Source organism: Drosophila kikkawai, chromosome 2R, assembly GCF_030179895.1.
Source record: "Drosophila kikkawai strain 14028-0561.14 chromosome 2R, DkikHiC1v2, whole genome shotgun sequence".
Taxonomy (NCBI): domain Eukaryota; kingdom Metazoa; phylum Arthropoda; class Insecta; order Diptera; family Drosophilidae; genus Drosophila; species Drosophila kikkawai.
Window position 1 is genome coordinate 12,933,284 of NC_091729.1, and position 27,509 is coordinate 12,960,792.

A 27,509-nucleotide genomic window follows, 5' to 3' on the forward strand; every position below is an offset into this window, starting at 1 on the left:
TTGGGGAAGGCACAGTTACTATATCGTTATATTTTTGAAGACTCGGTAGTTTTTAATCTAAATAGCAATCTATAGGGTTTTTGTTCAATTGTTTTGTTCGGTGTTTTGTTTTTATTTCGTTTGTTGTTGTTTGTTATTTTTTGTTGTATACGGGCTTTAATTTGAATATTTATTTACAATTTATTTAAGACTCGCTACCCTCGCTCAAGTCAAATATATAGTAACAGTTGCAATAAACAAGCTTTCAACTTATTGCTTACGTGTCTCTCATCAATATATAATTTACAAGAAAAACTTACTTATAGCTAAATCTCCGTTGATGTTCTCTGTATGTGTGTGTCTCTGTGCTGCTGTAATTTACTTTACGAATATTATTATTTTTACCGGCTGCTAAATATGGTTTTGATGCTTCTTCGTTTCGTTTATTTTGTATTTCATTACTAGTGAGAATATTGGGTTGGTTAGATTGAGAGTATACATATACAAATATATATATATATATATTTATATATATATACATATATAGGTCTGACTTCTATATACCAGTTTACAACGTTTCGTAGCTACGAATTGGGCTTTTACTATGCGCTTGCGGTTGCTTTTCGTTTTCATTGTATAAATAAAATAGAATATTTTTTGCTTTTGCTTCGCTTCGAATAATAATACATGCCATATACATATACATATATATATACACATACATATATATATATATATATAAGAAAATGCTCAATTACGATTCTCATAACTTATGGTTCGACGTTAACCAAATGAGGCCCTCGGACAGGCCATCGCCGGATGTGGCACACGATGGTTGTACATACCAATTGCGATCTCTTATTCTAGTTAAGCCTAGTTTTTCCTGGATTTCATGGGGTTTCATTGCTGCAAAAAAAAAAAAACATAAATAATTGTTAATAATCTATAGAACTATAGCAGGCAGTATAGTCACCATCAGGCAGATCCTGTTTGTTAGCAAATATCAGTATGATGGCGTCGCGCATCTCCCTATCGTTAATTATCCTATGCAGCTCCGTGCGTGCCTCGTCTATCCGATCGCGGTCCGCACAGTCCACCACGAATATGAGACCCTGTGTGCCCGTGTAGTAGTGTCGCCAGAGCGGCCGAATCTTATCCTGTCCGCCCACATCCCATACGTTGAACTTGACATTCTTGTACGTGACGGTTTCCACATTGAAGCCCACCGTGGGTATCGTTGTAACCGATTGGCCCAGTTTCAGTTTGTACAGGATCGCTGTTGTGGGTAAAACAAAAGAAAATTGTTAAAGAACGGTTATGCAATTGGTGAGGCAGAGAAACTTTGCTTGAATTCGATTTAAACAAGTGTATTTATTTTAAGATCAAATAATAACACCCTATAATTGCTTTGAAATTTAAAGCCTTAAACAAAAAACATTTAATGTTATGACTCCCTAAAAGGCAAACAAACAGCTAACTTGTTTAGGTTCTTGATAGATTACAATTAAGTTTAAATCGTTACAAATCATTATTTATTATGGGAAATTGTTATTACTATAATTATTAGGAAAATATTGTGGGCTCCTATACAATGTACATATGTATACATTGCAAGATATTAAAATCTGCTGATTAAGGGGCGTAATCTTTGGTTTTTTCCTCTGTAATATAGTTTAATCTTTATCAGGAGGAGTTATTTGTTAAATAACATCAGATAAACATTAAAATGGCTAGAGATAAACCTTAAAGCTTAATTGATGGTTATCTAAGCCCAAAATTTAATGGTCAAACCATTATTAAGAGTGATTATTATGATCTCAAACCTAAACTAAACTCGAATTCAATCAAAGTGTTAACCGGAAGTGATCCTGTAACGGAAGGCTCACTTGTTTTTCCAGCTGCATCCAGTCCAAGCATAAGAATTCGCATTTCTTTGTTGCCGAAAATTTTTGATAGTAGCTTTCCCATGGTGCCGCTGCTGCTGATGTGTCATCCATTAAACCTTAGCCAATCTGAAAAATGTGAGCAAACGGTCGAGGGTTACACACACGTATGGATACGACTGCCGCATATTTTGATATGCGAATGTGGAGTGATTTCGGGGCAGGGTCATCGGTGGAGAAGGAGGAGTCGTCGTCGTCGTCTCCCAGATAATAATGCCTTTGTAATTCAGTTATTCGCCGTATCAATTTATGATATAAGCACGCCGCCGCGAGAAGGCGCGTAAGTGATACGCCGCCGCACACAGATGCACATACTAACAGCCAGTTGTATACAGGGCCAATTTGGTGGCCATATATGCACGCATAATGTGCCGCGGCGGCGGAAGTTAAGAGCATTATTCTGCATAGTAATTTCACTTACATTGTTCAGAGCTCTACAACAATGCGAGAAAGAAACGGGCAGAATTTATCAGTGAAGAGAGCTTCCACACACACATACACAAGCGCACTCACACTCGCACACTCAGCCAGAGTCAAGCACAATTGGGCACACACTTATATACAGCAGATAAACACACTATATAGTGGCGTAAATTGAGCCAGAGTTATCTCAATTGCGGATTACTGCCACTGCTACTGCTCCACCGATGATGCCCTGCCCTTCGGCGCTCAGCCAGCAGCTGAAGCCAAGCCGGCTCCGTGATGTCGGTATGAAGAGGATTCCACGGAATTTCCTCGCTTGCTTAACACGTCACATACACGCCCGTGTAATACCAATACCAGCGCACACTTATACACACCCAAGTTCCTGACGACCGTTGTTACGCACCGCTTTCCTGCCCAATTCGATCCACGACCGCCTGCTTAGCGTTAACATGAAGTGCCTATGTGCGTTGGCCAAGCATAAAATGCATTTGCTAGCACACAACGGCCGAAAAACTATAACTAACAACAACAATTTTGCACTAATCTTCTTGTATTTATATACACATACACGAAGCAATGTGGCCCGTTGCCGGAAAGCGCAAATTCTTCACGGTCAGCGGTGCGAAAAGAGCTAAAAAATGCCACGGCCTCGATGGGTTAATACTGAAAAATACTGAATTCCGTTACTGCAGCGGAGCCGGCGGGCGAGTCACCTCTGAATGTTTGGTATTTTATGGGGTAAAGGTGTGATCAAAATCAGTTGGAATTTGAAAATAGGAATATAATATTAAATAATAAAAAAAAATAGAAATGTTGACACTTAACTCGAAACTTATAAGTGCATAAAAGTGCATATTTTTATGTTTTAAATCATATTTAACCTCTTTACTAGAGAAATAATAAATATAAATATTTATATATTTCCTGTTCGTTCGCCAAAGCAAGCTTACCTATTTTCTTTTATTAAGTTTTAGCCATAAATAAGAGTAAAAATAAAAATAAAAGAAAATAATAATATAAATAGTATTAATTATTATTAAATACCTCTGGCCGCATGGTATTTTCTGATGGTCCTGCTGCGGTCACACTGGCCGCGATTCGATTGATTCAGACTCCTTTCCAATTGTTTAATTTTGAAGCGTTCCTTACGACACTATCCTGTCACTCCACAAACGAATTATGGAACTGAGTTAATCGTCGCCCAGGCCAGAGAACACACAACACACACACACATGGCTGGCATATGTCCCCGCGAGGCGGTGCGGGTGAAAGTGAAGGCAAGTGGAAAGTGAAGGGAGGCCACGGAGGCGCGAGACAACAAAGGTGGCAGACTTTTATATTTTGGCCCTTTCCCCACAGAAATGCGAGCCGACGGCGCGATCGGAGTGGCGCAAGTTCTCCGTGGACCCGCAGATCACCACACTGGAGGTGCTGTACAGCCTGCTGGCCAAGGCCTTCGACGTCAAGTCGGACTTTTCCATCAAGTACAAGGCCTTCGATCCGGCGGGCAATGAGATCTATCTGGCAGTGCGCTCTGACTGGGATTTGGACGCCGCCTTCCTGCGGATACACAACATATCCATTCAGACGGCCTCGGAGCCCTGCCTGATACTGCAGATCGATGTCAAGCCATTCACTGTGGTCCGCGAGTGCGAGACAGAGGCTTCGCCCGGCCGAACTTCCGCGGGAGCAGCCGCTGCTCCACCGAGTTCTGCTCCCCCTGCGCCATCTGCCCGCGAGTTGATATCACCACTGCAGTCGCTGGGTGTCTCCCAAAAGTATGTGCAGCATATGCAGACGAAGCTGGGCAGCTCCATACTGAACCAAATGGAGAAGACCTTCTCTATAGTTCAGAAAGCTTTTAACCTGTCCGAGGAGCACATGGCCAACCTGCCTCCCCGACCACCCATGTGTGACAGCGAGTTCCGCCTGTTCCTCGACGCTCTGGGCCAGATTCAGCGCAAGGATGAGCTGCACAGGGTCATATTTCTAGGCGGTATCGATCCAAGCTTGCGTCGCGTGGTGTGGAAGCATCTGCTCAACGTGTATCCTGGTGGAGCTCATGGCCTGGCCCTCGACGGCCACCAGCGCATGGAGTTTATGCGGCGCAAGTCCGAGCAATATTGCCGGCTGAGGGACACCTGGAAGGCGGCGGTGAAGCGAGGCAGCGTGGCCGGCGAGCTGGCCTATGTGACCAGCATGGTGAAGAAGGATGTGCTGCGCACGGACCGCCTGCATCCCTTTTACGCGGGCAGCGACGACAATCAGAATATAGCGGCGCTCTTCAACATCCTCACCACGTACGCTCTGAACCATCCGACGGTGTCGTATTGCCAGGGCATGTCGGACATCGCCTCGCCGCTGCTGGTCACCATGAACGACGAGGCGCAGGCCTACATCTGCTTCTGTGCCATAATGGCGCGAGTGCGAGGCAATTTCATGCTGGACGGAATCGCAATGACACAGAAGTTTGCCCATTTGACGGAGGCCTTGAGCTTCTATGATCCGGAGTTCTGGGAGTACCTCAAGTCACAGCAGGCGGACGACCTGCTCTTCTGCTACCGCTGGCTTCTGTTGGAGCTGAAACGGGAGTTCCCCTTCGAGGATGCCCTGCGCATGCTGGAGGTGCAGTGGAGTTCGCTGCGGTACGCCAGCGGTGGTGGTGACAAAGAACTGCAGCTTTTTGAGAAGGAATTCGTGCCTCTGTCGGAGAGTTCCATGCCAAATAGCGCCAGCACCTTCTCCAGCTCGTACAGCGCCACGCCGACGAGTCCCTCTTATTTGCTGACCAAGCCCCGGGAGAATCCCTATACCAAAGTCTGTGCCCTGCGTCGTCAGAGCTCTTCGGCCTCGCTGAGCTCTCTAAGCTCTTCCCTGGGCGCCACGGGTCATGCCCTGGACAATACGAAGCGGTTGAATCACAGCCTGGACGACAATATGTCGCGACATGCTACAGCGGCTGCTCGAAGGCAGCGACGGACCTCGGCCAAGGCTCACCAGAGCCTGGATGAGTCCAAGATGCTGGCCCTGATCGAGGGTGCCATGGAGAATTCGAATGTCAAGTCGGTGCAGGACTTGTCGGCCGGCGAGGACACGGAGGACGATGATGTCTTCGATAGGAAGGAATCACCAAGTTTTCTGGAAACGAATCCCTTCAAAGATGATGCCCAGAAGACGCCGGAAAAAGTCAAGGACATAGCACCGCCCGGACGGGCTTTCCTGTGCAGCTCTTCCTCCTCGATTGTAGACGAGGATCCCGCGGACAGGAAGTCCAAGCTGCAGCACAAGAACATTCTGGCCGTAAGCAATATCATTGCCAAGCAGCTAGCCTCGAATGCCAGCCAGGTGAGCGAGAGTGTCAAGTGGGTGAGCAGCTCCAGTGGCGGGCACTTCAAGGATCTCAAGGAGAAGCTGGCGGCTACTAGTCGCCTTGGTCTCTCATTCGATGGCGAATCCGCCGAGGACGAGGGCGAGCGGAAGATGCCTCCAAAGCTGGTCAAGAACTTCAATGAATTCCTCAACTTTGCAACCATCAACAAGAACCGGATCTCTGATCGTTTTGCCAATCAGCAGCAACAACCAACGACGACGACAGCTCCTGCTGCGGTCACCAAACCTTTAGTGCAGCTCACAAAGGGCGGACTGGGCAGCTCCCTAGACGAATCCGATTCCTCTTCGGTTCCCGAAACCAGCTGGAGTGCCTCCACAGCCGCAACGGCCATACAGCAGGCGCAGGAGTTGAGCAGCTATAACCTGCAGTTGGATCTGGAGGGGAATCATCCCGGCGAACCGGACGAGACAAGCACGCCGCCGGATCAGGAACAGGATCCGGAGAACGATCAGGAGTACTATCCCATGACGACGGCCATAACGCGAGAGTTGCGGCTGGAAGCGGAGAACCTGGATCGCCAGGTGTTCGGGCTGCCCTTCACGGACAACGAGAACGAGAAGCGGGACGACATCGAGTACGAGAAGCTGGACAAAGACGCCATGGATCTGGTGGAGGACCTTAAGGAGAATGAGATCATCACATGTCCCGATGTCAGCGAGCTGCATCAGCGCCGACGCCAGCGGCTAGCGGCCAAGAGCAACAGTGTCCAGCAGAACGAGTCGCATACGTTCAATCCCTTCATTGACGAAAGCCAACTCCTAATGGATGGACACACGCCCCTGGGAATGCGCAGCAGTAGCAGCCTGCCCGAGGTTATCCTGCCCATTTCCACGGAACCCAGCCTGGTGGAGGTGTCGCCACTAGTGGAGATTGCCACAAATGCGGACGATGAGAGCGCCTACACGCGTTCGCCACAGCGAGCGTCCAATCTTAATGGCGTCACGGCGGGGGCTCTGCCTCCACCATCGGAATTCGGCGGCGGAAATGCCTTCCTCATGTTCCTTTGCCTCACACTGCTGCTGCAGCACCGCAACACCATCATGAAGGCGGGCATGGACTACAACGAGATAGCGATGCACTTTGACAAGATGGTGCGCAAGCACGATGTCACCCGGGTGCTCAACCAGGCCAGGCGCATGTACATCGAGTACCTCAAAGCGCAGAGCAGTCCCCAGCGCCAGAGGTCGCCCAGTGCAGCGGCGGCTGCTTCTACCCAAGGCACCAACTTGACGGCCTCGATGCCGGCGTAAGGCAGTTCCGTTGCAATCTTAGTGTTCCCCCGATTAGGCCCAACTCTCTCCTTGCTGAATTCAAATATTTTTTTAATCATGGAAAAGGTTTTCTTAGAAAAAAAACCTATTTGCATTTTTAATTGGTCTGCTTTCAACTTGATAAATTTTTGATTTAGTATTAACCCATTCTTAAATGCTTTTTATTATATAAATATGTTATTCCCCTAAAAGGATAATCTATATATTTTTAAAGCCCAACTTAATGAGTTGTCAATTGGCCAGAATCGGGAGTAACTCATGCTCAAGACGAAGGAGCGATATCTGTTAGTTAACAAACCTCAAAAAAATATGTAAAACCAAAGTCAAACCTTATTTTGTACGTAGATGGATTTTGTACTTAACTTATTTGTGAATTTAGGATCTTATTTATATATTATATACATATATTCAACGGCGAAGGCTTTGTTTCATTAGTCCGCTAAAAGAAAAATCATTCCATGCTCTTGTAAAGACTATACCTTAGGGCTGCTAAAGATATTCATTTACGGATAGCCCATAATCCAATCAACTATGATCTTATTACCTGTAATCGTTCTGTATCTAAAAATGAAAATAACTCTCGACGGCATACATTCTTTGAGCATAGATATGTCGCTCTCTCAACTTGTTCGGTAAAATAATTTTGTAAATTACAATCTTACGACGCTACGCTATGTAAAGTTATGGAAATCAACTTTTAAAGAATCGATTAATAAACGAAATTCGAATCAATTACAAAGGCAATTCATCTTACAATTTATTCGGTACAAAAAAAATACAAGTTCAATTCACAATCGAAACAAAGTTATACAAACAAAAAAGAGAAAATCAAAGTAAACACATGCATACGCAGTGATTCAGAAGTTGTATTTCTTCTTGAGGCGCTCACGGATGAGCAGGCCCTTGATCAGCTTCTTCCAGTTGCCATACACTCGTGTCTCGTACTTCTCCTGCTCCTTGCGCGCCTGCTCCTGCTGATCCTCCTCCCAGGCGGCTGTGACCACCTCCTTAAACTCTTCGCAGACAATAAAGCCATCGTACATGGGATGGCAGGCGCCCTGATGGAAATCGAACCCAATCACTGCATTGGCACAATCGATATTCAGCTTCTTGCAGACGCGCATCAGGCCGGGCACTAGAAATAATAAAAGGGAACAGAGTTATCTTCAGGATTCCAAATCCTTTATAGCTAATCTCACATCTCAGGTGGACCGTCTTCTTGGGCAGCATGCAGGCCTTGAAAAGCTCCACATTGCCATAAGCATTGCGTGGCACAATGCCATTCTCCGCCGTTGGTGGCTCATATTCCTGGGTTTGCCAATACCCAAAGATCTCCAGTGGCTGGTCCTTGATCACAGAGCGTGTAAGCTGAAAGATTTAACAAAAAAAATTAATACATTTCGGATGCACGGCAACAAAAACTACTCTTACCTTATCCCATTTGGGACGCGCCTTGACCACCTTGTAGGGCTGCTCGCCCAACTTGACCACTCGGGCGCTCTTCAGCCAGATATCCCGCGAGTGCAACAGATGGACACAGTCCCGAGCGTAGACAGCTTCGCCGCGGATGAAGCCCAGGGTGGGCGCATCTGGCGGATACAGACCCTGGAACTTGAGCAGATGCCTTTCGAGGACGTACAGTGGATGATCCTTGAACTCGGATATGGACTTGGGCAGCGGTTTGTTGGCATGGATGCGGTGCAGCTGCTCGTTTTCGGTAATGTCGCGCCTGGTGGGATGTCCCAGATATGGGTTGATCACCTCATCGAGCCATGCCTTCTCCACACGACCCTTGCGCACCGTAGTGCTCCAACTGGAACAGTAACGGGCTGTGACATCCTTGAGACTCTGATCGTCCTGGAAGGCGAACACGTAGGCCAGGCCGGGCGAAGCATTTTTCTGTGTGTTCAATATTAATTAATTATTAATTTAATTTAATGTAATTTAATTAATTTTATGAACATTTTGTTTATTAATTTATCAGGTAATTAATTTAATTATTAATTAAGTAATTAAATTTATTAATAATTTATTAATTTATAAATTTAATTTAATTAATTACTTAAATTTAATTAATAATGAAATGAATTAAATAATACAAATAATTTAAAAATAACATAAAATCAAATTATAATAATATATTAATCAATTATTTTAAATTAAATCATTAATTTTAATATTATTAATTTAAATTAATAATTTAATTAATTTAATAATTTATTAATTTAATTATTTTTAATTTAAATTTTTATTAATTCATTCAATAAAATCATTACTAATTTACTAAACAAAACAAAAAATAAAATAATTAATTAATAATAAGCTATAACTTACCCTTATGGTGTCCACACAGTGCAGCTTGCCCTTGAACAGATCTATGCAGATCCACTGCTCCTCGACCTCGGACCACACCTCAACCCACATGTCGGAGGCATCTGAGCGACGCTTAACCTTCGTGCCGCCCTCATCATCGGTGGATAACACTCGGCGATCTTTCCTCAAATTCTGCACTGACTTGGGCAGCACCGGTGCCTTCTTCACGGGCTTCGCAGGCTCGAATACCTCATCGTCCTGCGAAGTCTGTGACCTTTGCAGCTTATCCAGCTTCAGACGCTTCTTGGGCAATGGCCTGGCTTCATCATCAGCGCCATCCAGCTGGGGAATGCTTAGAGCATTGTTATCCTTCGGCCTTCGATGACGCAATTGCCTGCCGGTAGCTGCATCGGCGGTTAGGAAGCTGGGAGAGATATGAGCCTTGGTTTCGGGACTTTTGCGTGACTCCAATTTCGGTTTCGGTTTATGTTCAGGAACCTCCACGGCTTTGCCCTGCAAAAAGCCTGTCGAAATGTGAACTTTGGGCGATTTGCTGCGCGCTCGAGTGGTCCGCTCCTTGGGCTTCTCCTCCGGATTGGCGTTCTCTGCATTCTCGCTGTGTTTCGTCGAGCTCTGCAGCTTGACCTTGGATACGAGCAGCTTTGGAATAACCGGAGATCCAACCAGCTTCGACGAGGTGGCGCTCTTTGACTCCTCAACCTCTTCGTCTTTGGACTTCACTCGAGCAAGGCGGGTACGTCCAGCTACTGGGGAGCCAGTGTCCACGGGGGCAGATATCCGGGATTTCTTTTCTCCTGATGCCTCTGAAATCTTTTGGGTTGTGACCCTTTTTAGCAGGGACAATTGAGGTTTGGCTTTGGTTTCGTTTATTGGAGAAACCTTAAGAGCTGCCTTGGAGGTGGTTGGCTTCTCCTCAAAGGATTTGGATTTCTCGGAACGATTTAGTTTAGATTTTTCAACCAATTTGGAGGAGAGGCTGGCCTTCCCATCTTCCCTTTCTACTGTCCGTGAGCTACGTTTGGTTTCGTTTGGAATTTTGGAATCTTCTTTCTTTGATTTTGTATGTGATTCTTTTTTATGGGTGTTCGTGTCTGGTGAGGATTTGGTCTCTGTTCTGCTGGTCTCCTTCTTGCTGTGGCTCTTTTTTTCAGCTTCTTTTGATGTACTTGCCTTGCTGCTGCTCTCCTTAGGCTTTGCCTTGGTTGGTTTCGCTGGCTTTTTGTGCTTCTTGGGCTCATCATCATTCTCACTCTCCTCCTCATCCAAGTCCAGCTCCTGGCTCTTGTTTTTCTTGTCATTCGTCTTCAGTTTGATGGGAATCAAATCACTAGCTGCCGGTCGCAGCGGCATGGGCTGGAGATTCACAATCAGACGACAGTTCATTCCCATTCCCCGTGCAAGGACAATGAATATGAATATCATATCCTGCTTGCAGCGGGCTTCCTTGCGCTTGATCTGGGCCAGCAAGGACTCCACAATGGCCTTCTTGCTGGGCGCCGATTGCTCGGAATATAGATTGGGACTCAACAGCTTGATGGCCGTCTTGAACCAGGTGACAAAGGACTGCAAATACTTGAGCTCGGTGCCTCGTTCCGTGGGATAGGCATTCCGGCTGGGCAGGAGTTTTAAGGCAGCCTCCATCAGGGCATTCGTTTCACCCAACAGCCGATTGTACTTCAGGCTGCGAGCTGTCTGGCACATTAGGCTGACCTTGTGCAGCAACAGCTGGCGATCCTTGATGTCGCGATTGAGACGACGCTTCAGGGCATTCTCCAGCTCCAGCTGGGTCTTTTGCTCTTTGGTGGGGAGTAGGTTTTGGAGGCCCACATGGATCTCCAAGTCCCCGGAGACGTTTGGAGTGGCCACATCTTCCTCTTCTTCGTCATCTGTAAAGGGAATCGGAAGTGGGGTGGAAATGAGGCACTGAGTGGCATGATAACCTGTGATGGTTTGAAGTTCTAAAGACTCTAGATAAATGATTTTAAGATAAGTAAATTAAACAAAATTGAAAAACTATATAGTCTACAGTGTTAGAAATATTAAGTTAATCGATTAATTAACTCAAAAAGCTCTGGATTATGATGGAAATGTTTTAGACAATTAAACAAATCACGGTTTAAAAATCTAATAAAATTGTTTCCAAAAATAGGCACACATTTTCAATAAATTTTAAAACCCTGACTGAATAAAATAAACAAAAATTAAACAAAAATTAAATACAAGTACCGTAAGTATACCATCACCAATGAGAATGCAGGAGGATCGGGGGCAGGGAGGGCAGGGGCGAACTAAAAAAAAAAAAAAATCACCCAGTACAGAGAGCCATGGAGTCCTTTCAACATTTTGCATTTATTTATTTATATCATCATTTAAAGTGCATTTTAAATTTCAATTACTGAATTAATTACAATCAACATCCACTAAAATTGCGCTAAAATTACGAGTTTTTCATTTGATTTGATTTATTGCATCGTTATTTGGAGTATTTTACCATTAGTTATTTGATTTTTAGATGTTTATGTTAAGTGAATACAATTTCGCTAAAGTAAATTCGTTAAACATCAGTTCTAATTTCGTTAGCTACTTGTTATTTTGTTCGGTGAAACACTTGCAATTGCCATTAAAGTAAGTTACACACTCGACTAACTATTAAAAATCATCTTTATTACTGCTTGTTGCATCTTTAAAATCCGTCCAGTCCCCAGGACTTTTATTTCTTGGTATCGCGTGGCAAATTAATAGAATAAATTAGCAGAAAACAATCAAAATAAATGCATTTTCTGTATTAAAGTATAAAGTATCTTTGATTTAACTCGACTTGTGGGTGTGTGCAGACATTTAAAAACCACGTTTAGACTTCAATAAACATTTAGTTTATGCTTTTAACTTTCTTTCTTTAATCAAAGACCTTGTTATAAAAAGATAATTAACGCCATAAGATTTTTCCAGAATATTTTCAAGCATTCTAAAAATAAAATTGCTTTTATGGGCGTTATGCATCCTGTTACTACAAGGTCTCTGCTTTAACTATGTATCTTTAACACGCAGATTGAGCTTAAGCTAGTGCAAAAAACGTCAAGAGAATGTTCAGTTGATTTAATTTATGATTTCTTTCGACAATAAAGGAAACTTTTTTTTGTGTTTCTTGAGATTTTAAGAAGCGTTCTCTGGTAGTTTTCGTCTTTCAGCTTTCTATTTGAGTTCGTTTCGATCTGACATGGGTTTTGGCTCACACCATTATCTACGGGCATGCAATCAAAGGACTCATGGCCTGGTTAGTGGGTATAATAAATAGGTTTTTTAGTAAGCCAAGTTTCTGGATAAAGCGTTCGCAGCAAGAGCCATTTTATACGCTAGTTCCTCAGTCTAATCGACTAACAATATATAAATGTTACAGTAAATAGGTATATATTGTAGATACACATGGCCATTCTTTAAGCGCTTCTCTTCCAAATTTACAATCATGCACATGTTACAGCTGCGGTCAGAATAATAGAGATTAAAAGAACAAAACTGTGTTCAGAATCTCCTAAAGGGGAAGTTCTTAGCCCATTAAAACTTGGGATATTTAGAGAAAAGCAAATAACAGAAAATATCTCATTTTTAAACAAACAAAAACAAGGCTTTAGATAAAACATCAATTTACAATATGAATAAGTAAATGGATAGTATAAACAATTAAAATTTTCTATGTTCCTTAAATATATCTCATTTCATCCTATTATTTTGACCGCAGCTTTTCCAGTTAAGTAATTTCTATATCCTCACATCCACGAATAAACTTGGTACAAACAAAAACTACAACAGTCTCATACAGAGCAATTTGGAAGCTTGTTTCTTTTTCTTTTTTGTTTTTGTTCATTTTCAGATACCAGAAATCCCAGCGCCACAACCAACATTCTTTTTTTGTAAGCCATTGCTCCTCCACACTGCCTCCACTGCCATCGCTACCTTCTCTTACGGAAGACTGGCCGTCAAACTACTTGTATTTTCGCCTACCTGCCACTTCCTCAAAATCGGAGTCGTCGGTATCCCCGGCAGCGGCCACCACTGTGGACACAGGTCGCGTCTTTGTGTGACGCTTGATCCGCGTCGACTTGGTCTTGCTTAGACGCGACGGCCCATCCATGGGAGGCGGCGGTGGCGGTTGCTCTGCTACTCCTCCAGATTTCGCACCACCCGTTCCTGGCGTCTTCTTTGCTCCTCGCCGCTGATTTCCCTCCGGCTCCTCATCCTCCTCGACTACATTCTGGTAGTTCTGGTTCTCGCCCAATGCAAGCAGCGCATTGACATCCATTGTGGCAGCCTGGCTACTCGGCGGTGTGGCCGTAACATTCCGCCGGCTAAGTGCATCCCGCGTGCGCTCCAAACTGTTGGCGTTCTCAAGGAGACCGCGAAAGTCGAAGGCATTACCATCGGTCTTATCCTCGATGCTGCTGTCGTTGTTGTCCTCCGATCCGGAGCCAGAGTCCGAGAGGTTCGTGATGCCGGCATTGCAATCGAATTGCGGCACCGGCGACTTCTCCTTCTCCTGCTGCTGCTGCGCTGATGTCGGCTGGCCGACAAAGAAGCTGGATTGCAGGTCGAGATCGGCTGGATTCACCAGGTAGTCCTCCACACTGGATTCGCTGCTGGAATCAGCCGCGTTGTGCTGATCCCGAGCACCGCTTTCATTGGGCGTTCGGGCGTTTTTTGAACCCGATGCCGAGGGCGAGTTTTGTTGCTGGGATGGCGATGTGGGAAAGGTCTTGGGCGGCGGCCGGTACTTGTTGTATAGCTTGGAGCGCAGAGACTGTTGGCTGGGCTTCCTCTTCTTTACCGAGGAGCCCTTAATACCGCTGGGCGCCTTGTGATCACTAGGCGAAAAAATAGAAGATTAATATAGGATGGGTCACTGGGTCAGTCGGTCACTTGGATATACCCACCCCTTTCTGCCCGCTCCGGCGGATGAGCGACCACTGGAGCCGACCGCACCGCCTGCTGCCGCTCCTGCACCCGCCGCCTGCAGCTCATCGAAGTCGCTGTCATCGTCGTCGGAGGATTCACCTCCCTTGGCGTCCTTGCTGGGCTTCCACTCGTCCTCGCTGGCCGAGAAGCCCTCGGACACGGAATCCTCCTCCTCGTCGGACATCTTTTAATCCTTTCGGGCACGTTTTACATTTATGTATCGCGATGCGTGCCACTTACAGTTATTGATTTTTACTGCGCAGTTTTGTAGGACAATCGTTACACAAGAATATCCTCTCCGGCTTTATGGGTTGCCCATCGGTTTAGGCAGTGCTTTTGGCCAGAATTTTGCCTTGATTTGAGCTCGGTTTTCGGTTTGCTGGACAATTTAAACCAAATTGCGAAATTTACATTTTCGCGGTTGGTAGGAAATACAGTCCAAAAGCAGAGGGCGAGAACAGCGCGTCGATGCAGCAGTGTTGGAGAACGTCGGATTGCGATCGTATAACGGGTTCCGGAATTCTTTCATTTTTAACGGTTTTGAAGTGAAATGAACTGTGAATAAAATAATTCCAATAAATTGAATTTTTATAGATAGGTAGAGTAGATAAGGGCATGATAGAATTATAATAATATTTATAATTCTATCATGGATAAGACTCTGTAACCATTATAAGTTTTATTCTAAAAATCGCCTGATAGATTTATATATTTTTGTATTATTAATATTGATTTAAGTTAAGTAATATTTAATATATTAATCAAAAATACATTTTATATTTGATCAAAATATAAATATCATTTCATAAATATTATTTTTGACAAAAATAAAAAATAAAAATATTATTTTAACCATATTTATTAATGAACATCCTAAAAATCTGTAATAAAAAAATGCCGGAAAGGGATAGATTATCCCTCACAGGATATCATTCTTTTTGTTCTAAGTGAATTCTTTGTGGTTGATTTTTTTCATTTAATACGTTTTCCAATAATCATTTTTCGGTCTCTAGTACATAATAAAATTTACTATGACAACAAATAACTTTTTTTTATATAAACATTTTTTTCTTTACTAAAAAAATTAATTCTAACTTTAGTTATTTTGGTGTTAATTGTATGTAAAATGCAGTTCTAGAAATTTGTATAAAAAACGTTTATTTAATTTTTGGTATTTATTTCATTTATCGAGATTTTATGATAATCGACTATCGACTTGGTTTTGCGTTTACCAACACTTGAAATTCACAGATGTGAAATGTTTATTTACAAAATTAGTTGAAATCTCCTGCAAAATGAATTCCTCTGGGGAATTGCATCCAAACTGGTTGGCTCTAACCACGCTACCGTTGCAACTCAAGAGGTTTGTCCGTGCCGGAGATCCTGAAACTCCTGCGCCACCCAAGGCTAGCAAACACCAAATTGACGGGTTGAATGGCGAGGAGGCCCAGGAGTTCTACAAGGAGGTGCTGGAAACGCCGGTAACTTGCACTCAGAAACCTTCATCTAGCAAAGGAAAGGAACCCAGCAGAGTACAGAAAAAGCCCCAGTCGCCGTTTGATAAGGGGAAGTTCTTCCGCTTGGCGACTAGCAACAATGTGGAGGAGTTGTGCCACATGGATATCTCCGACGAGGAGATAAACTCTTGCGACTGCTTTGGTTGGACTGCCCTGATGATGGCTGCTTGTGAAGGAGCCACCGAAACTGTGGCTTGGCTCCTGCGGCGACAAGCCAAGGTAGATGTCCAAGACAAGTCCGGAAACACGGCCATGAAACTGGCTCAGCGAAAGGGCCACTCCGAAATAGTGCTACTATTGGAAGCAGTTTCTATACCCTCAGAGGCCAGCGACGAGGAGGAAACAGCCGATGAGAGCAGCCCATTCTACTGCGAAATCTGCAAAAGGGACTACAAGGAGACTCCCTGGCCCATTCATCAAACCTCCACGGTGCATCAGTTCAATATCAAGGCCCTGCCAGCCCACAAACTGCACAAGTTCAATATATCCGCCAAGAACCGTGGTCTCCAGCTGATGGTGAAGCAGGGCTGGGACCAAGAGCACGGCTTGGGACCCAGCCAAAGTGGACGTTTGTATCCGGTGAAGACTGTGCTCCGCAAGCAACGCACTGGCCTGGGCATTGAGCAGCAGCCGGCGCGGGTCACACATTTTGGAGCCTTCGATTTGAATGCCGTGAGGAGGAGAGATCCTTTCCATCAGCCGAGACGCAACCGGAGTGATATGCAGCGGGAAAAGGTGCGGGAATGGAAGAGGGAACGCCACCTACGCAGGGAATTAAGTTAACTAATATTAAAGAAGAAGTTTTAGAGGATTTAATGTAATCTTAAAGTTTTTAAATTAGAGTTCTAATAGGAATTCTAAAAATAAATGAGTTTTTAATATCATATAAACCAAGGTTTAAAAGTTAAAAACTTGTATGGATTTCCAAATTGATTAATCATGTTTTTTGGGATGATAATCTAATCACTTGATCTCGAACCCTAGTGACCTTGCAATCGGATAGTTGTTAATGGGTTCTTTGCCGAAGTTTGAGTTTTCGGTAATGCTGTTGCATGTCTGCTCTCTCTTGCTCCGACTCCACCGCGCTCCCACTCCCCCGGCACTCTCTCTACCTCTCTCTATGACATCCTGACCCTGAGGCCGCGATTTGACACGGTTTCCGCTTTGCGCCTGCGTCCTGCCTGTTCTTTGCGGCGGCGGAGACGTCCGACGTCCGGTATATAAGCCACGGCTCCGAAATCCTTCGCTCAGTCGTTTTCGCACTACAGTACCGTTAGGTTCGTCGTTCGCCAGTGGCTCCCCCGTTTTACCGTTAGCAAAGCGGAGCGCAGAGCAATAAAAATAATTTCGCAGTGCGTGTTTTAAAGTTCTACTCACGCTCGGCAATTAAAAAAGTGCCCGAGGTGGGAGTGCGGTCCGAAGGTCAACCCCAGCAGGACGCGTTCCAGTTAGGTAAACGGCGAGTGAATTATTAAAGTGCTAGAATAACGGTCATCCAGGGTAGCCGCAATAAAAAGCAACAAAAAAGGGTAGACTACGTAAATGTTTATTCCGAATTGCGGCAGTCTGGCAGCCCTGCTGACGATCAACACAAACAGCTGATGAGCGCCGCGAGTGTGTGTGTGTGTGTGTTTTTGGCGGAGCGTCGCTTGTTCGTATTTGTTATTGGCGCTCCAACGTGTTCGGTTCGGCTCCACATTTAAATAAGTTTTTAAAACAATTAACAATTGTGCCGACGCATCTCGTTTCGTTATCGTGCTCCGCCGCGTGCCAGTGTTCCGTTACCAAAAGTTGCCTGCACACGTAAATGGCGCAATTACGCAAAGCCAGCGAAATATCACTGGGGAATTATATTAAAAAAAACTAAACTAAAGCCTTGTGATAAGAATTACCAAATCTCCCACGGATTCTGCACAACACAAAAAATGATTTAATATTCGCGCTTTTCAGTGTTCTTGGGCTTTATGGTTTATTTTCGTAGCATTTATTTTGGTGATTTGTTTGGTTTGCATTGAACATGTACATATCGTTCCGCTCTCTTCACCGCGCTCTCTCTCTCTCTCTCTGTGTCTCTCTCTCGCTCTGATCGTCATTGCCAGCCTCCCATATGCTCTCCGCCACCCCTATTCGCCACCCACCCACAGGGCCCTCTCCATGAACTTGTGTTATAGTTGTTGTTGGATTTTACACTGCAGTTCGCTTCCATTAAACCGATTCGATTCGATTCTATTCGATTTGATTGTATTATTTAGACAACAGCAGCTATAACCCAGTGAAGTGGGGGCCAAGAAAGCGGAATAGAATATTTTTTTATTATCTCAACGATTCCGATTCCGTGGAATGTGGGGGGAAAATCTGCTCTGGAAGGTTGCGAAATGTACACTTTTAAAAAATGAAACGTCCTTAGTCATCGTCTTGTATTTACTAAAAGCACTCGTGTTTTTTAACTACAGTAAAAGTTGACTAGTGGGTACATGCCTTTAAATTAAATAATCTATAAATGAAAAATGTGTTGAAAATTAAATTCAACAGTAACAAGTGTTAAATAGAGCTCAACGCACAAAGATTCCTATTGGTTTCGCAATAAAACTCTTAATTTACATAAAAAAAGAAGAAACCAACATATTTAAAAATTCAGAGTTCAATTTATGCAAAATAAATCCTAAAAAAGTGGTAAAAATGGAAACCAAGTCGTCAGCTTCCATTAATTAAAGCTAAGTTCTTCAACAAAAAATTCCTGTAAAATTTAAGAACACAAGAATATTTGTTTCAGTGCTTGTTTATAGTTTAAAAATGCAAATTTAATAAAGCCATAAGACGTTGTGCAATTATTTAATAAACCTAAAGGGAATTTCTAGAATTTTAAATTTATATATAATTAAAATCAAGGCAATCTGTTATGACTTTGTTTTATATAATTAAATTCTATTAACTCAAAACCACTTTCATTAGTATTCTAAATTATTAATAGTTTTAATTTATAGAAGCTCACCTGTAGGAAACAGAAGGCCAGAAGGCAGACTCTATTTACTCCAAGTGCTTCTTTGGGTGGAAACAAATCTCGTAAATCTTTAAAATCGTAAAGCAAACAAATGCATAAGAACACCAGAGAGATCGCAAAGAGCCAAAATACGAAATGCCAAATGTTTATTATTGTAAAATAAACCCATGGAGGCTGGCAGGGCCTGAGTAGCGCGCAGAGATTGAGATAAATAAAAGGCCAAAACTTCCGGGTCATTGCCTGAACGCAATGGCAATGGTTTTGCCTTTGGCAAAAGTCGAGTTTCCACTCCTGGAGCTCCCATCTCCTTTCGTTTTTCCACTGAGAGGGCACTTCAATTACCATTTTCTTTTTGTGCCGCAAAACCTATGGTAATGCCAAAACATCTCAACGTGTAGTTAAAATAAATTGCAGGCTAAGGAAACACTCGGCATGGATATTAAATTATTTGAAATTTCTTAATTACTAAACAAATGAAATGGGCTCGAACATATTCCCTTAGATTGTTTATCCAAACAGGCAGCCTATTCGGGGAGACCGACATAATAACCATTAAGGCAATTACAACCATTATAAACAACAATATCGAAATGAGCAATACAGAAATGCCAGCTGAACTTGAAAAACAAATTTAAGCATGCTTGAGATCCAATATTTGGGTAGCCAGGTCTTAATAGTGTCTACGAGAAAAGCCCAAGGAACAATAAAAACACCAGCAGCGGATTCTTTCATTCAGCATCAACATTACGGCGAAACAAGTATTGCTATTCCGGCGTTTTCCGCGTGGCCGCATTTTCCGAGTGCTTTAAGTGTTTTCCCAGGTAAGACCCAGCTAGATAAATGCAAATTAATTCGCAGGACGCTAGTGAGAGCATTTGTGCACAGTGAAAAAATATTTATTAAATAGAGAGATTAAAAATTTATTCTGTTATGACTAGTTTTTAACTAGTTTAAATCAACTTTAAGTAACTTTTCATCTTAAAAAAACACCACTTATATTTAACATAATTTTGTGATAGTTTCCTGTAAAAAATAAGATATTTCTCAAGAATTTCTTTTCGTTCGTGTATATATGTATGGGAGTGTGTAATTGGCAGGACGATGTCTGGCATAAATCTCTCACCTGAAGGAATTTTCTAATATCGCGAAGGTGTTGCATACCAAACGGTGCTTGAAATGAGCAATTTGCCAAAAAACTTTCGGCATAAATTGTTGCTGGAAATCCCACTTCTGCTGGTTAAACCCCCATTGCGACGCCCATGGCGTTAGGCAAAAAAAATTAACAAAAATTAGGCCTGAAGTTTGTTGGCAAGCTCGCAAATGTGTTGCGGCTTTAAGGGATAAAGAGCTTTGGCGCACACACACAGCAAAAGGCAGTAATTAACATTAATAAGACTCTGAGGCGGCAGCACACAAAGGGGAAAGTTTGAGTTTTCCGGGGGATCCCAGGGTTTCCATACGCTCCAGACGACGCCGACAACTAACTGACGACTAACTGAGTGACGGCGCAGCAACATTATTCATTCGAAAGACGTATGTATGCATGTGATTTAGTGGCAGGACGAACCCCACCAACTTTCCAGACAACTGAAACAGTTTCAGCTCTGTTTTGTTCTCTTCTGCTTTTATTTTTCAAGGCCGAGTTCATTTTGAAATATGCGCATAAATTAGAAATAATGTGCGTGCGACTTGTTAACACGCCCGATGGATGGAAAAGTTCCTTGACCAACACACACACGCACATTCCGGCCAACTTTAAGCCCTCGAAAAGCGTACTGTTGTTGCGGCCAGTGTCAACATTTCAATAGCCTTCTTAATTGCCCAACGAAGGGCTTGACATTCCGGCTCCACTGGCTTTCAACAAAAAGATTGATACATTAATTAAGCCCCGGGATCCGGAGCCAGGTTTTCATTGTCCTCAGCGCTTAATTGGCTTTTTTCCCGGGATGCGGCAAAAGGTCACAGAACAGCGACAAGCGACCAGCGAAGATTGATTAAATTTCTTTAAAACAGCTTAATTGAATCGCGATTAAGCCTGGAAAGGGAAAGGGAACACTATCGTCGAAAAGGGGACGCCATAAGAAGAAGAAGAAAAACAAAAATCCCTGGCCATTTTGCGACATTTTATTAACGTGCGATTGACTTCCGGGGGGGACTAAATGTGGCAAAAAATGTCAGTCAGAAAAGTGGAGGAGCGCTGGCATTCGATTGAGCGTGCAAAAGTGGCTCAGCCAAGGCGACGTATCGGGATATAAGAATATATGCCAGGTTCTTGGCAAATGCCAAAACTTGTATGGCAGCCACAACAAAATCCATTGAAGCGAGAAATCGACTTAATGCATTAGCAGCGGAGTGGAGAACACGGCCAGAAAGACACGTAGAGCAAACATTTGGGGCTTACCAGGAGCGGAGTGTGTGTGTGTGTGTATGTGTGGGTGTGTGAACCGCATAAACTTCAGATAGGTAGGTGGGCGTAAAGCCCGGCGGTATAAAATTGAAAATTATGACAAGCTGTTGGCATCATTGTCAGCGCAAATCAGTGTTGCCTTTAACCAATCTTTTCTTTCAGGAAAATAGCAGGATGGACACAAAAAAAAGGGTTGAGAAATAAGAAATAGGATAACTGGGAGGATATTAAAGAATTCTTGGTTTTATTTGTTAATTTATAGAATTTTTGGGGAGCTTTATTTGTTATATGAGTATTTCTTTTATAAAAACTGCATCTAAAATTCCCTATTACTATTTGAAAGATAAAACGAAAATTCGGAAGAATATTAAATAGTTTGGTTTTTTATTTAGTAAATTAGATGATTTTTGGTGTTTTTTTCATCTAAAATTCCCATTCAGATTATAATTTAAATAATATCCCCTCAAAAAATCATCAAGTAATTCCCTAACAAGGTGTTTACTGACACATTTTTCCTGCAGTCTCAGCTCAAAGAAAAGCAAGAAAATATGTCCCTGAAAAGGATAACTTGACAGAACTGCCTGGCAAACTGCGACGACTTTGGGCCAAAATGCAAGCAGAGCACAAAAGTGGCAACATAGACGTCTAAATGGCTGACAAAATCCTGGCCCAAAAGTGGATGCTAAGATCCCTCCAGGTTCTCCTCCATCACGGAGCCACTCGCATATTCATATCGCTTCATTGCTATGCAAGTTGATAAACTTGAGAATCCGACGACAACAACAGACGGAGCACGGCAATAACAACGTCAACAAGTCGCCATAAAACACAAGCAAACAGAACTCGCTGCCGAGACAGATGCAGAGATAGAAAGCGACAAAGATACAGATACAAGATACAAGATATATTCCACACCCACCACATGGACTACGAATGGGACGTCTGGAGCGACAGGGCAAACAGTGGGATTTCAAGGTCCCTGGCTCCGTACTAAGATGAGTTTCCTGATTAAGATAAATATAAATATACACTGAAACACCGCGCCCGGCTACGTGTATTGCGTCATAGAGCTAGTGAATCTGGTCGTATATTAATATCATACTATCGTGATTTATAAGGCGGAGGAGCACGTGAAAGCGCTTTCTCTTCTCCTTGTGAGTGGAAAATAAAACCAGACCAATTTTATTTCGTGTTTTAAAGATAAACAAATAAAACCACGTTTGTTCACCCATAGATTTTCGCCAGCTCGATTGATTCCGCTGTTCAATCTAAAGGCTATAATGGCCATCATCGCTGCTCTATATGGCTATATGTGCTATTTATTTAAGGATTAACAGCGCATCAGCTTAATTGCAATAAATCAACTTTATTGACAGTCCCCGCCAGGCACTTTAAATCGCATTTTCAAAAGGTTTTTGACTTTAATGGATTTTATTTTTTATCCCATAATCTCAGGTAGATAAGATAACAAAGATAATAAACCCTCACAACTTATCACTTATCCAGTTGAGTAATAAAACCAAGAGCGAAAGTTTCTGTAGAATCAAATTGATGTCTGTATTTAAAAAAAATCCAGACAGACATATGATCGATCTGGGAGATATCTGGTAACCGAATTTACAGACTGAACTGTTTTTATTTCTTTATAAAATGTAGTCAAGCTGAGTACTAAAAAATACTCTGCTGCGAGAGAGATAAAAAAAGAGTCATAAGCACGTTCGTTTGATATCTTTAATAAATCGTTGGAGAGGGTTTCACTTCTGCTTATAAAGTAAATGCTATGCCACAGCTGACCATTGGAGCATAAAATATAGATTACCTCGTTTGGTTTTTATGCCAGACACTATAATACATACCAGCATACAAGCAAAAGCTGAGGTTAACCGAAAAATATGCTAGACAAAACCAAATATTGATTGGCAATCGAATGAATCCTGATGTTAATGACTCTCCATAACGGTTGGCCTATATGGGTGGTCCTCATTGATTAGAATTATCAGCAAAAATATTTGATTGTACTTTTGCACAGGCTGTGTGCAAGGACAATAAATAAAGGAATTTCTGCATTTCGATGTGGGCGATTTGACCCGGTTTCCAAAAATATTTCTGCTTGGATTAAATAAAGAAAGCATATATGGCTTTATGTTTGTCAATAAAACATGAAATTTATAAATGGTGTGTCAATGTTTTTGGAATGCATTTATTTTTAAGCTTGCTTGAATTGTGTTTCTTTTGGCGAATTAATAAAAAAAAACAAGCAAATATAAATGCAAATATAAAATAAATATAGCAAACAATAATATAAATTAGTATGCAACATATTTATATTCTTTATTGATTTTCTGAAAGCTCAGCTTAGTTTACTATTTTAAATTTGATTTTTAATATATAAATATTTCAGCTATTTAATAATAATTTATTTATGAGAAGATAAACCTGCAGCCAAAACTGCTTGAACTAAAATTCTAAGAGAAATACCAAACAAAAAATATTTCGAAGATGCTGCACCAAGTCTTAATTTCTCAAAAATGTAATTTTGAAAGGTTTTTTGATTTTGAAAATGTTCTTTTTTTTTATTATTTACACATTTTAAAGCACCCTGAAAGATAACTGCATTTAAATTCTTTCGAAATTCGTCTAATTTCACAAAAACAAGGTATGTTGTTAGCTAGATAAGCATTACGGTTGCTTCCAGACCTTTTAGAGAGAAAGACAGGACACTTAAGGTAGTCGTCGCTCTCTCTGGATTTCTTTTCGAAAGTCATAACTTTCACGTTTTTATAACTTTATCAGTGAGGCATATTTAATACAGATGTGCGCTGGGCTAAATAAATTTGTCGCATGTCATAAACAGGGCGCTGGGATTCTTTATTCCTTCATCCTTCCTACTTCTTCTTTTTTTTTTTTTCGTCAGGAGGAAGAGGGTCTTAAATTTTTAATGAAACACAAACATATTTTGTAATAGGTTTTATATGCCGCTCTCTCTCTCTTCCGGCTCCCCGCACTCAATTCACAATTCATTGTGTATTTGAAAAGCGCTTTGAGTGCCTGTGTGTGTGTGGCGAATATGTATTGGTAAACATGAGGCTCCTCCGGACTCCTGCAAACCCTGTTAAATGCAAATCCCAACCCAACCCAACCCAGTCCAGGCCAGGCCAGTCCAGTCCTGTCCTGGTCCTCCCCCATATTGCCGATTTGGGTTTTGGGATCAGTTGGTCGCTTTGGGTGCCATTGTGGCGTTTTCCGTTCCGTTTGGACGACTGTGCAAATATGAATATCGGTTTAAAGTTTAAACAAGCTTTTCGCATTAAATTGACAAACAAACATTTAGCGGCTCGGCATGTGCACACACACACACCTTCGAGGCCGAAAACATAAGCCTCTTAATGGCCAGAAATTCGGATTCCGGAGCGTGTCTTGCCATCCTTAGGCCACTATTACAAGGAGAATCCTTTTTCTTTTGCCTTTGACAACCAAGAAAACTTGCAACCAAAAGTTACGTGCATACGAGAGAGAGTGAAAAGTGGAAAACTTATTTCCACCACACGTCTGGTAGTGGACCGGGTAGAAACGTTGACGTGCCAGTGCAACGAATGGGACAGCTTTTTAAATTTATTTATGCGCGTGACCCGTGACAGGGGAAGAGGCACCCCAACAAAGGATGTGAATGTGGAAATTCAAACATACAAGAAGGAGATTATAACAAGGAAAACTGCCTGACCTTGCCAGAAACCGGGCTTAAAAGGTGTCAATCTTTAGTTTTTTTTTGGTTTTTTGGGAGTGGAAAATAAGGTTGTACTACAAAAAATACTTATATAATATATTTGGTAATCTAATTTAATGTCTTTTAATATAAATATTAATATTATTCAACTTTTATGTCTTTTTCATCATATTTTCTTGCTTATTATTAACCTTTAATGTTTAAATCTAAGAAAACGTATAAGAAAAGAGTTTTTCTAACTTAAATTAGCTTGTGAAAATTCTATTTAAATAGCATAAACTGATATTTCCTGACTTATATATGTCCTAAAAATCACAATACTATTTAAAAACATGTAAAAGCAATGCCAAAAATGTAAACAAACAATTTTTGGTTATTAAACCTTTCGAAATAAATTGAAATACACCATTTCCCTCACTCTTTTATGCGAAATAAAACCAAATTAAATTATAATAAAACAGACAAAAGCCGTGAAATATTCAAACAACTCCCCTGAACACACACACCCAGAATCACGGTCAGTAATTGAGTGTTATAAATATTGTGGAAAGTTCACTAGTTCATATTGCGGCCATCAAAGGAAACGCTCGTAAATGGGTCGGCAAATAAAATTCCTTTGTGTTTCACGAGCTTGACACGCATTGTTGGAATTGGACATTTTTATAGCTATAGCTATGGTATATAGCTTTTGGTTGGATAAAGTAAAAAAACAGTGAAAAGGAACTCTGGAACTATTGAAGCTCACCTTTAAAGTTGCCCCCAGCTAAAGCTCAATTAAGTCGAGTCTTTCTGTCGCGACATTTCGAATGCAATTGGAAAACTTTATTTTCTGTTTGCGAAATGGGTACAAAAGCCTTTTGTATACGCGATAAATTAAAGCCAGGTCTTTAAGCTGACTGTGTGTGTTTTTTTTGTTGACCAGATTGCAGTCTCGAAGTTGGCAGTAGTTGCCTCGTCCTCCTCTTGCCTTTGTTGTTCTTTGAGTTTTGTTTTCTGACCTCCAAAAGTTGTGCAACCTCAATTTTGATGCCTTTTCGGCTTGGCTTGAATTTGGCCTGTGTTTTCCTCATTTTTTTGGGCATTTTCCTGTGCATTATTACACATTTATTTGCATGTTTTTTTCGGTTGGCCTGATTTCTCGATGTCTGCCCCTGCTGTGTGAACTGTGAGCTGTGAGCTTTTATTTAAAGGCTGCACTCGCCCCAAACGCGTGACTTTTCATGGCACGTGATTAACTTGACCCTTCACCCTCCCCCCCACACACACACATCCCAGTAGTGCTGTGTTTACTGGGGATCAGCATGCAAATGACCATGGTCCACCGCGTGTTTGCATGTTATAAATACTTTCACTTTTGTTTATGGCTACCCTACACACTGTGTGCTGTGTGTGTGCTTGCTTTTAAATTTGAATTTTACGGTTTTCACCTGCTTCTTTTCACTTGGTTACCTGTGCTGAGGCCTGGCCTGTGTCTGGTACCTGTTGTTGCCATAACTGAGATTGCTTTTACATTTTGATGCCACCTTTAATGCGTTGCCCAGAAAAGTATGCTACGAAAAAAGGCGGATGAACATGGCAGGAAAGCAACTGGTACTGGGAAGTTTTTCCTTGAAACAACGTATATTTTGTGGCTAAATTGTACAAAAATATATTTTTAAAAAGTATTTTCTTAAAATTTTAATAGAAAACTTAGTTGAAATGCTAATAAGATATACAGAGTAGCCATTTAAAAAGGTCTACAAATGTAGGTAAACGTTCTTTTTTTCTGAAACAACATTTTCTAAGCTAGCTAAACTCTTTACAAGTATACTTTTTAGGGGTGTTTTCTTTACATTTAAATAGAGAAATTGAGTATATTTATAGACTTTAAAGATACATAATATTGTCTTCAATTACATAAAGAAAATACTTCATTCCACTACTTTGCAATCCAAAACCCTCTAAGATTATATGTATATGTGCTCTGCCTTTCTAATTAATAATTATTAATCAAAACCTTGGCAGTACAAGCAACAATTGGTTAGACAGCTCTATTTCTTAGTCGATAATGATTTGATATCCGATAACCAAGGTCACTACAAAGGAGGAGAAACAGGAGCAGCAGCAAATGCCAGAGCAACCATTTCGAATGGCTGACAGGGAACAAAACCACAATCGCCGTCTGAGGTTGCTGCTTCTGGCGGGCATCCAGTTTGTTGGTCTTCTGGCTGGCCTTCTGATAAGCTTAGAAGCTCAGGAGTCTGGAGTCTGGAGCCATGCCAGTGGGCCAAAACATGGCCATTAATGTGCAGCTGTGCGCCACTTGCAACTGCCGCCGTGGGCTGTAAATTTGCTGGCATTGTCGTCGACGCTTACAAATTGCCACCGGGGAGGAGCGCCATGTGTGCATGTAAATTAGCTTATTTAAAGTCGGTGGCAGCGCGATGGCGGGAGTGTCCTTGCGTCCTTGTGGCGTCTATTGATTGCTGTTTAGTTTAGTGTGCCAATATCGACTCGGCACATGTGTGTAAAGTGTCAGACGTGTGCCAACGGCAGTTAGGCTACTTGTTAACGCGTTAAAAGTGCTTTA

At 42.1% G+C, this 27,509-nt stretch overlaps 5 protein-coding genes across 8 annotated transcripts in view; 3 read left to right on the forward strand and 2 right to left on the reverse strand.

The window, feature by feature from the left end:
* Positions 1 to 3,107, reverse strand: Arf6 (ADP-ribosylation factor 6). 4 transcript variants are annotated; one of them, XM_070284210.1, is made up of 5 exons: positions 2,917 to 3,107; positions 2,752 to 2,867; positions 1,866 to 1,991; positions 953 to 1,255; positions 1 to 885 (listed from the first exon to the last, which is right to left on the reverse strand). In XM_070284210.1, the coding sequence occupies exons 3-5, from the start codon at positions 1,945 to 1,947 to the stop codon at positions 743 to 745; spliced, it is 528 nt and encodes a 175-aa protein (XP_070140311.1). In that variant the 5' UTR covers positions 1,948 to 1,991; positions 2,752 to 2,867; positions 2,917 to 3,107; the 3' UTR covers positions 1 to 742. The 4 variants fall into 4 exon arrangements, with proteins under 4 accessions (XP_070140311.1, XP_070140310.1, XP_017027801.1 ...); XM_070284209.1 differs by having other exon boundaries at positions 2,723 to 2,867; positions 2,917 to 3,105; XM_017172312.3 differs by having other exon boundaries at positions 2,752 to 3,107.
* Positions 3,108 to 3,438: 331 nt separating this feature from the next.
* Positions 3,439 to 7,742, forward strand: LOC108078159 (uncharacterized). The gene is made up of 2 exons (XM_017171809.3): positions 3,439 to 3,625; positions 3,708 to 7,742. Exons 1-2 carry the CDS (start codon positions 3,581 to 3,583, stop codon positions 6,987 to 6,989), a joined length of 3,327 nt encoding a protein of 1,108 aa, XP_017027298.1. The 5' UTR covers positions 3,439 to 3,580; the 3' UTR covers positions 6,990 to 7,742.
* Xpc (DNA repair protein complementing XP-C cells homolog) lies at positions 7,743 to 14,821 on the reverse strand. The gene is made up of 6 exons (XM_017171808.3): positions 14,270 to 14,821; positions 13,344 to 14,200; positions 9,345 to 11,230; positions 8,442 to 8,909; positions 8,210 to 8,378; positions 7,743 to 8,145 (listed from the first exon to the last, which is right to left on the reverse strand). Exons 1-6 carry the CDS (start codon positions 14,473 to 14,475, stop codon positions 7,868 to 7,870), a joined length of 3,864 nt encoding a protein of 1,287 aa, XP_017027297.1. The 5' UTR covers positions 14,476 to 14,821; the 3' UTR covers positions 7,743 to 7,867.
* Positions 14,822 to 15,529: 708 nt separating this feature from the next.
* LOC108077987 (G patch domain and ankyrin repeat-containing protein 1 homolog) lies at positions 15,530 to 16,629 on the forward strand. Its single transcript, XM_017171530.3, has one exon. It carries the CDS (start codon positions 15,587 to 15,589, stop codon positions 16,589 to 16,591), a length of 1,005 nt encoding a protein of 334 aa, XP_017027019.1. The 5' UTR covers positions 15,530 to 15,586; the 3' UTR covers positions 16,592 to 16,629.
* Positions 16,630 to 17,484: 855 nt separating this feature from the next.
* Trpm (transient receptor potential cation channel, subfamily M) overlaps positions 17,485 to 27,509 on the forward strand; it is a 57,783-nt gene continuing 47,758 nt past the window's right edge. The window contains exons 1-2 of the mRNA XM_041776767.2: positions 17,485 to 17,611; positions 19,312 to 19,630. The gene's annotated coding sequence lies outside the window, so the exon portion shown is untranslated. The remainder of the gene's footprint in view (positions 17,612 to 19,311; positions 19,631 to 27,509) is intronic.